The sequence below is a fragment of the Arachis ipaensis genome, chromosome B9 (assembly GCF_059453495.1).
Source record: "Arachis ipaensis isolate K30076 ecotype BB chromosome B9, ASM5945349v1, whole genome shotgun sequence".
In the NCBI taxonomy this organism is placed as follows: Eukaryota; Viridiplantae; Streptophyta; class Magnoliopsida; order Fabales; family Fabaceae; genus Arachis; species Arachis ipaensis.
The window spans coordinates 139151137-139161061 of record NC_142444.1 but is presented as its reverse complement, the minus strand read 5'-3'; the positions used below and the strand labels follow the sequence as shown (position 1 = coordinate 139161061).

Below are 9925 nucleotides of genomic sequence, written 5' to 3'. Positions count from 1 at the left end.
TGGAGTACTAACAAGTTTGGAATTACTCATGCTAAACCTCTCTAGAACCTTCTCAATATACTTCTGTTGTGACAACCACCGTTTTTCATTCTTCCTATCACGAGTGATACTCATGCCAAGGATTTTCTTTGCAGGACCCAAATCCTTCATAGCAAAGGATCTGTTCAAGTCTTTCTTAAGACTTTCAATCTTCTTAGTGTCATGACCAACAATCAATATGTCATCAACATAAAGCAAGAGAATTATAAAATCACCATCAGAGAATTTCTCAACATACACACAATGGTCAGAACAAGTCTTACTATACCCATGACCTTCCATGAAGGAATCAAACTTTATGTACCACTGCCTTGGCACTTACTTCAATCTATATAAGCTCTTCTTCAACTTGCATACAAGATGCTCCTTTTCTTTAACCTCGAAACCCTCTAGTTACTCCATATAAATTTTTTTTATCTATGTCACCATGCATGAAGGAATGCAGTCTTCACATCAAGCTGCTCAACCTCTAAATTCAAGCTAGTCGCCAATCTAAACACAACTCGAATAGAGGACATCTTCACAATTGGAGAAAAAAATATCCTCAAAATCAATAGCTTTCTTTTGCTCAAAGCCTTTCATAACCAATCGAGCTTTGTACCTTGATCGTGAGATATTTTCATCCGCTTTCAATTTGAACACCCATTTATTCTTGAATGATCTCTTACCCTTCGACAACTTTACCAATTCAAACGTATGATTCTCATGCAAGGATTTCATTTCTTCTTGCATGGCCTTCAACCAATCTTCCTTATGCTCATCACACATATTTTCCTGGTATCTCTCTGGCTCCCCAGTCTCAGTGTTCATCACATACTCATAAGGAGAGTATTTCTGAAAAGAATGATGCTCTCTAGTAGATCTTCTCAATTCAGGCTCAACTGGTGGTTCAGGTAAAACTTCAACATCTGGTGGAACTTCTGTATCTGGCACCTCAAGTTGAGGTGTAGGTTCATCATGCAAATCGTCACCAAAATTATCAACTTGTACATCTCTTCCATCAATAGGAGGTATAGTAAAAGGACCAGGTTCATCATTAGCAAAATGTCTAACAATTATTGTTGGCTTATCTGTCTTCTCAAGGTCTTTAATAATTTGGTTTTCAAGAAAAATCACATCTCGCCTTCTAATTATCTTCTTGCTCATCAGATCCCGTAATCTGTAACCAAGTCTTCATGACCATAACCTATGAAGATACACTGCTTTGACTTTCTATCAAGTTTGGACCTTTCATCTCTTGGAATGTGAACAAAAGCCTTGCATCCAAACACTTGCAAGTGACTATAGGAGATATCTTTCTCTCTTTAAACTTTTTTGGAACATCACCATTTAATGGAACTGAAGGAAAAAGGTTGATCAGATCTACTGCAGTCCTCATCACTTCACCCCAAAAGGATTTAGACAACTTTGCATGAGAGAGTATACACCTGACTCTATCATTGATAGTGTGATTCATTCTCTCTGCAACTCCATTATGTTGAGAAGTCTTAGGAACTGTCTTCTCAAGTTTGATCCCATGTCCTTTACAATAATCTTCAAGTAGACCCCTGTATTCACCACCATTACCTGTTTGAACACATTTTAATTTTCTACCTGTTTCTCTTTCAACACTTGCATGAAAGTGTTTGAAGATACCGAGCATCTGGTCTGTAGATTTCAAAACAAAAGCCCCCACTTTTCGAGAATAATAGTCAATAAAAGTAACAAAGTATGATGCACCACCAAGTGTCTTAGCATCTATAGTACAAATATCAGTGTGAACTAAATCTAGAATATTTGATCTCCTATGAGGTCCAGAACTATAAAATGATACTCTAGCATGCTTTTCAACAAACCAATGAGTACAAGTATTTAAAGTTGTGCCTTTCACGGAAAGTGAGTGCTTCTTAAGACGCTTAGTCCTTTCTCGCTCAAGTGACCAAGACGTATATGCCACAAATCAGAAGAGGAATCATCAGCTACATTCACCTCTTCTTTGCACAACTTTGCTTGCAACCGGTAGAGAGTAGTGAGCTATTGTCTTCTTTAGCAAAAATGAGAGCCCCTCTGGTAATCTTGCATTTTTCACTACCAAAGGAAGTGCAATACCCCTATTGATCCACTTCACTGAAATAAGATTGAACCGCATATCTGGTGCATGCCTAACATTCTTCAACTGTAACTTGCATCCCATGTTGGTTTCAAGCCACATATCACCCATACCAATGATATCACACACTCTTTTATCTCCCAGTTTAATCTTGCCAAAATTTCTAGCAGTATAGGAAGTGAAAAATTGTGGAATCATCACTGATAAGATTCACATAATTTTTATTATATGTGATAAGAACATCTTCATAAATAATAGCAGCAGTTTCTTTATCACTATCTTTACCTTTGTCTTCATTTTTTTTCCTTGATTGTTCTCTTTTCAAGAACCTACAATACCTCTTGATATGCCCCGACTTGCCACAATGGTGACAAATGAACTCTTTTCTTGGCTTGTACTTTTCTTTGACTTGTTTCGACTCTCTGATTTGTCTGAACTGTGAGGTTTTCTACTTTGACTTCTCCCCCGTGACTCTGAAACAAGTGCTTCTGACTGGGAGGAGGCATTAGTCAAACCTCACTCTCTTCTTCTGGCTTCTTCATTCAACATGCTCTCTTTAACCATTACTAACATCAACTTTTCTTTTGGAGATGAGTTAGTCAGTGTCACAATCAGAACTTTCCAACTGTCAGGCAAAGAGCTCAACAACAACAAGGCTTGCAATTCATCATCATTCAAAGTGATTTCATTCTTTGTCAGTTGGTTCATCGTCTCCTGAAAAATGCTCAAGTGCTCCGGCATTGATTTACCTTCAATATACTACATATTGACAAGTTTCTTAATCAAGAATGCTTCATTTTGCAAATTCTTTCTCTCGTATAACTCTTTCAATTTCTTCTACATCTTTTCGGCATTTGTTTCGGTGTCAACATGTGGATACACGCTAAGATCAAGCCATTGCCTAATCAATGCAAATGTGTTCCGATTCAGCTTCTTCCGTTCATCATCGAATTTAGTACCTTTGGATTTATCCTCCTCTATAGGATTATACAAGTCCTTGCTATACAACATATCTTTCATGAGGGTCTTCCAAATTGAATAATTTTGGGAATTCAATTTGACCATATTTGGCACATGAGTATTTTTCTCTATTTAATCAGCACAGAGATAAACAACCAATACTCTAGATACCACTTTGTTGAAAAAATTGAGGTTCAAAACCAGACCTGCCTAATAGCTTAAGCATAAAAAATAATTCTCCCACCACTTGTGCGATTAAATAGGCAATACTAAAGATACTACAAGCAGCAAATATAATGGCAGAAATTAAATAAACAGGCACCAGAATTTTAACATGAGAAAATCCCAAAAGAGGGACAAAAATCTCACAGGTCCTAATCCAGTAAAATCTTCCACTATCAGAATAATGGGTACACAAACAAACTTTCTAGTGATACTAGGGCATCTCAACAATCAACAAAATACACTATCAAAACTGATAGAATCAACATAAATACTCCACAAAGTGGGTATCTCAAATCAGACAAAAGAGAAGGCAATACAACTAGCAAGTTATATCCTAATGTTCATCTTTACACCAGGAATAACATACTAAAATTTCATGAGAAGTGGAGCGAGTTTATCTTTACACCTACACCCTTGCTGCCAACCACATGACAGCTGGGAAAGGAAGCTTCCTGGGAGGAGACATTTCTTGTGGGGTCTGTCCTACTGACAGGGTATATATGGGGAGGGTCCTACCTCTCCCCCAAGGTACGTACGTCACTACCACCCTTACTCTCATAGCTGCCTACGTACTTCCTGACTTGGGCGTCGAAGTGTCATTACAGGTGGCTTCCCCTATACTTCACGAAGAGCCTGGGAGATCGTCTACCACACGGCTTGCGCAAAGGCCCTGATCCAAGTTGGTTCTCACCTCCTCACCTGGAGTACCTCTCCAACCCGTCCGGAATCCCGAGTGTCTGGACATTGGCGCCGTCTGTGGGGACTGGGCTGAATGGACTTTCTGATGGGCCTTGTGGAGGTGGACGATGGAGCCGAACCACGCGGAGGAGAAATGGCACCCCGAGGCGGTAGGAGGGCCCCCATGGCCTCCTCCCGCGAGCGTACCAGATCCCCCACGGCGATCTGAGCCACCCTCGCGCTCTCAAGAGAGGCGTCCCTTTGGAGGGACAGGTAGGCAGTGAAATTGCCAGAATAATGCAGGAGCTGTGCCACAGGGTGCAAAACCTGGAACGCTGGCCAGTCGGGAGCGCTACAGACCAGCTGATGGATAAGATCACTCCCCGTCTCCCCAGAGGAGAGGGAGTAGTCCCCATAGAAGTCGTTCGGAAAGTCCCCGAAGAAGTCGTTCCAGATGCACCCCAAACCGCCGACCAGAGTCGCAAAGCCAAGGAAAAAGCAGAGAGGCACCGAGAAGACGGCGAGACCCCATGATATACACCCGACCTCCGACGGGACAATCCAAGGATAACCGAGAAGACAGTAGAGAAAGACCGAGGAGAACGAGACGTCCCATAATCATGGGGGCAACACCATTCCATCACTCTATCCTCGAGGTCCGGCTACCGAAGCACTTCGATAAGCCAACGGATATGAGGTATGATGGGACCCAAGACCCGCAAGAGCATCTGACAGCCTTCGAGGCCAGGATGAATCTGGAAGGGGCGAGCGACGAAGTGAGATGTCGTGTCTTCCCCATCACCTTAGCAGGCGCGACAATACGTTGGTTCAATGCCCTCCCCCAAGGCTCGGTGACGACCTTCGGGGACATCACCCGTGCCTTCCTAGCTCAGTTCACCACACGTATCGCTAAAACGAAGCACCCGGTTAACTTGCTCGGGGTAACACAAAGGACCGGCGAACCGACCAGGAAATACCTAGATAGGTTCAATGACGAGTGCTTAGAGATCGACGGCCTAACTGACTCGGTGGCCAGCTTGTGCTTGACAAACGGGTTGCTGAACGAGGATTTCAGGAAATACCTTACCACTAAGCCCGTGTGGACAATGCAAGAGATTCAAAACGTGGCCAGGGAGTATATCAATGATGAAGAAGTTAGCTAGGTTGTGGCAGCCAACAAGCGGCAGCCCGCCTACAAGCAAGCTCGATAGCCTGGTAGCAGGGAAAGGCCAAAGGAGCACCCCAAGGACGGAGCTCCAGCTAAGACCTTCAAGTCGTTCCCCCGAGTAAGGAAGTTTACTAACTACACCCCTGGTAGCACAAATTGCGAATCACACTTTTCACAACGCGTACCACTGACCAGCAAGTGCACTGGGTCGTCCAAGTAATACCTTACGTGAGTAAGGGTCGAATCCCACGGAGATTGTTGGTTTGAAGCAATCTATGGTTATCTTGTAAATCTTAGTCAGGAAGTCAATTATGTTTATCAATTGAATTGTGAGTAACCAGTAGAGCATAAATTAAAAGTTACTTGTTGTGCAATAATGGAGAATATGTTGGAGTTTTGGAGATGCTTTGTCTTCTGAATCTCTGCTTTCCTCTGTCTTCTTGTTCACGCACGCACGTTCCCCTACGGCAAGCTGTGTGTTGGTGGATCACCGTTGTCAATGGCTACCTTCCATCCTTCCAGTGAAAACTACGCTCACGCGCTCTGTCACAGCACGGCTAATCACCGGTTGGTTCTCGATCCGGTTGGAATAGGATTTACTATCCTTTTGCATCTGTCACTAACGCCCAGCCTTCAGGAGTTTGAAGCTCGTCACAGTCATTCAATCCTTGAATCCTACTCGGAATACCACAGACAAGGTTTAGACTTTCCGGATTCTCATGAATGCCGCCATCAGTTCTAGCTTATACCACGGAGATTCTGATTAAGGAATCTAAGAGATACTCATTCAATCGGATATAGAACGGAGGTGGTTGTCAGGCACACGTTCGTGGTTTGAGGAAGGTGATGAATGTCACAGATCATCACCTTCATCACAGTTAAGCGCGAATGAACATCTTAGATAGGAACAAGCGTGTTTGAATGGAAAACAGAAATACTTGCATTAATTCATCGAGACACAGCAGAGCTCCTCACCCCCAACAATGGGGTTTAGAGACTCATGCCGTCAGAGAATACAAAGTTTAGATCTGAAATGTCATGAGGTACAAAATAAGTCTCTAAAAGTTGTTTAAATACTAAACCAGTAGCCTAGGGTTACAAAATATGAGTGGACTATGATGGATGATGCAGAGATCCACTTCTGGGGCCCACTTGGTGTGCTGGGGCCCACTTGGTGTGTGCTGGGGCTGAGACTTTAAGCAATTCACGTGCAGAGGCCATTTGTGGAGTTGAACGCCAGTTTTTGTGCCAGTTTGGGCGTTCAACTCCAGTTTTTGATCCTTTTCTGGCGCTGGACGCCAGATTTGGGCAGAAGGCTGGCGTTGAACGCCAGTTTACGTCGTCAATTCTTGTGCAAAGTATGGACTATTATATATTTCTGGAAAGCCCTGGATGTCTACTTTCCAACGCAATTGGAAGCACGCCATTTCGAGTTCTGTAGCTCCAGAAAATCTATTTTGAGTGCAGGGAGATCAGAATCCAACAGCATCAGCAGTCCTTTTTCAGCCTGAATCAGATTTTTGCTCAGCTCCTTCAATTTCAGCCAGAAAAATACCTGAAATTACAGAAAAACACACAACTCATAGTAAAGTCTAGAAACATGAATTTTTCCTAAAAACTACTGGAAATAAACTAAAAACTAACTAAAACATACTCAAAACTATATGAAATTATCCCCAAAAAGCGTATAAAATATCCGCTCATCACAACACCAAACTTAAACTGTTGCTTGTCCTCAAGCAACTAGACAAATAAAATAGAAGACTAATAGGTTGAGAAGCAATAATATCTCAGAGTTTTTGATTGAAGCTCAGATCCTAATTAGATGAGCGGGACTAGTAGCTTTTTTGCTTCTGAACAGTTTCGGCATCTCACTTTATCCATTGAAGCTCAGAGTGATTGGCATCTATAGGAACTCAGAATTCAGATAGTGTTATTGATTCTCTTAGTTCAGTGTGATGATTCTTGAACACAGCTTCTTTATGAGTCTTGGCCGTGGCCCTAAGCACCTTGTTTTCCAGTATTACTACCGGATACATAAATGCCACAGACACATAACTGGGTGAACCTTTTCAGATTGTGACTCAGCTTTGCTAAAGTCCCCAATTAGTGGTGTCCAGAGTTCTTAAGCACACTCTTCTTTTTGCTTTGGACCTTGACTTTAACCACTCAGTCTCAAGTTTTCACTTGACACCTTCACGCCACAAGCACATGGTTAGGGACAGCTTGGTTTAGCCGCTTAGACCAGGATTTTAGTCCTTTAGGCCCTCCTATCCACTGATGCTCAAAACCTTGGGATCCTTTTTATTTGCCCTTGCCTTTTGGTTTTAAGAGCTTTTGGCTTTTTCTGCTTGCTTTTTTTTTTTTTTTTTGCAAGCTTTGTTCTTTGCTGCTTTTTCTTGCTTCAAGAATCATTTTTATGATTTTCAGATTATCAATAACATGTCTCATGTTCATCATTCTTTCAAGAGCCAACATATTTAACAGTCTTAAACAACAAATTCAAAAGACATATGCACTGTTCAAGCATTCATTCAGAAGACAGAAAGCATTGCCACCACATGTAACTAATTAGAATTTCTCTTTATTAAAAACTCGTAATTTTATTGCCTCTTATTCAAAAGATCTACTATTTTATTCATGTTTAATGATGATGAAAAAAATAGACTATAACTTAATTGGAGATAAAATCGAAATAGATACTAATTACTACTATATGACTCCTAAGGTAAAACTACAATAAGAACAATTATCACAGAGTTAAGGCTAAGATTAGAACTCAACAACCTTGAGGTTTGGAAGTGGATGTTCCTCTAGTCTGTGAGGTGCTTGGTCCTTGCCTCTTGGAGCGGGTTGTTTTCCTTTAGAGGCCATGATCTTAGTGATCACGGATAAGCACACCAAACTTAGAGCTTTGCTTGTCCTCAAGCAAAAGAAAAGAAAGGAGATGGGTAGAAGGAGAGCTCCTCCTCACCATCCTGGCGTTTGAACGCCCAAACACTGTCTGTTTTGGGCGTTTAACGCCCAAATGCTGCTCTCCTAGGCGTTCAACGCCCAGTTGTTGCCCTTTTCTGGCGTTGAACGCCAGATAGCTATCCTTACTGGCGTTCAGCGCCCACTGGATGCCCATTTTGGGCGCTGAACGCCCAAAAATGGCCTTCACTGGCGTTTTCTTGCCAGTGAGCTCCCTATCTCTGTTTTGTGTGCAGATTCCTTCTGTAACCCTGTAAACTTATGCAAATGATTCTTTACCTTAGTGTCAGTGAACTTTATATAAACAAATGAAAATAAAAATAGGGCAAAATGCTTAGAGGATTGATGCCCCATGGCTGGGTTGCCTCCCAGCAAGCGCTTCTTTATTGTCTTTAGCTGGACCTTGCTGAGCTTTTAATCTAGCTTCAGCCTTGAGCATTCTTGCTCAGTGTTGCCTTCAAGATAATGCTTGATTCTCTGTCCATTGACAATGAACTTCTTATCAGAATCAATATCTTGAAGCTCCACATAACCATATGGTGACACACTTGTAATCACGTATGGTCCCCTCCACCGGGATTTCAGTTTCCCGGGGAATAGCCTGAGTCTAGAGTTAAACAACAGGACCTTCTGTCCTGGTTCAAAGATTCTAGATGACAGCTTTCTGTCATGCCATTTTTTTTATTTTTCTTTATAAAGCTTGGCATTTTCGAAAGCTGTGAATCTGAATTCCTCTAGCTTATTTAGCTGGAGCAATCGTTTTTCTCCTGCTAATTTGGCATCTAAGTTTAGGAATCTGGTTGCCCAGTAGGCCTTATGTTCCAGTTCCACGGGCAAGTGGCATGCCTTACCATACACGAGTTGGTATGGAGAGGTCCCTATAGGGGTCTTGAATGCTGTTCTGTAAGCCTACAGAGCATCATCCAAGCTCCTTGCCCAATCCTTTCTACGGGTATTTACTGTCCGTTCCAGGATTCTCTTTAATTCTCTGTTAGAGACTTCAGCTTGCCCATTGGTTTGTGGATGATATGGTGTGGCCACTTTGTGGCGAATTCCATACCGAACCAAGGCAGAGTAAAGCTGTTTATTGCAGAAGTGAGTGCCCCCATCACTGATTAACACTCTAGGGACACCAAACCTGCTAAAGATATGTTTCTGGAGGAACTTCAGCACTGTTTTAGTATCATTGGTGGGTGTGGCAATAGCCTCAAACCATTTTGATACATAGTCAACTGCCACCAGAATATAAGTGTTTGAGTATGATGGTGGGAAAGGTCCCATGAAGTCAATTCCCCATACATCAAACAACTCTATTTCCAAGATTTCTTGTTGAGGCATGGCGTAACCATGAGGCAGATTACCAGCTCTTTGGCAACTGTCACAATTACGTACAAACTCTCGGGAATCTTTATAGAGTGTGGGCCAATAGAAGCCACATTGGAGGACCTTGGTGGCTGTTCGCTCACCTCCGAAATGGCCTCCATATTGAGATCCGTGGCAATGCCATAGGATTCTCTGTGCTTCCTCTCTGGGGACACACCTACGGATAATTCCGTCTGCACATCTCTCAAAGAGATAAGGTTCATCCCACAAGTAGTACTTTGCATCAGTAACTAATTTCTTCTTTTGTATTCTATTGTACTCCTTGGGTATGAACCTTGCAGCTTTATAGTTTGCAATATCGGCAAACCATGGTGCTTCCTGAATGGCAAATAGATGCTCATCAGGGAACGTCTCAGAGATCTCAAGAAAGGGGAGGGACGTCCCTTTCACTGGCTCTATCCAGGACAGAT

At 42.3% G+C, this 9925-nt stretch overlaps 1 protein-coding gene across 1 annotated transcript; it reads left to right on the top strand.

Moving 5' to 3' along the window:
* Positions 1 to 4611: 4611 nt before the first annotated feature.
* On the top strand, positions 4612 to 5154 carry LOC107616025 (uncharacterized). The gene has a single exon (XM_016318030.1). It carries the CDS (start codon positions 4612 to 4614, stop codon positions 5152 to 5154), a length of 543 nt encoding a protein of 180 aa, XP_016173516.1.
* The last annotated feature ends 4771 nt before the right edge of the window (positions 5155 to 9925 follow it).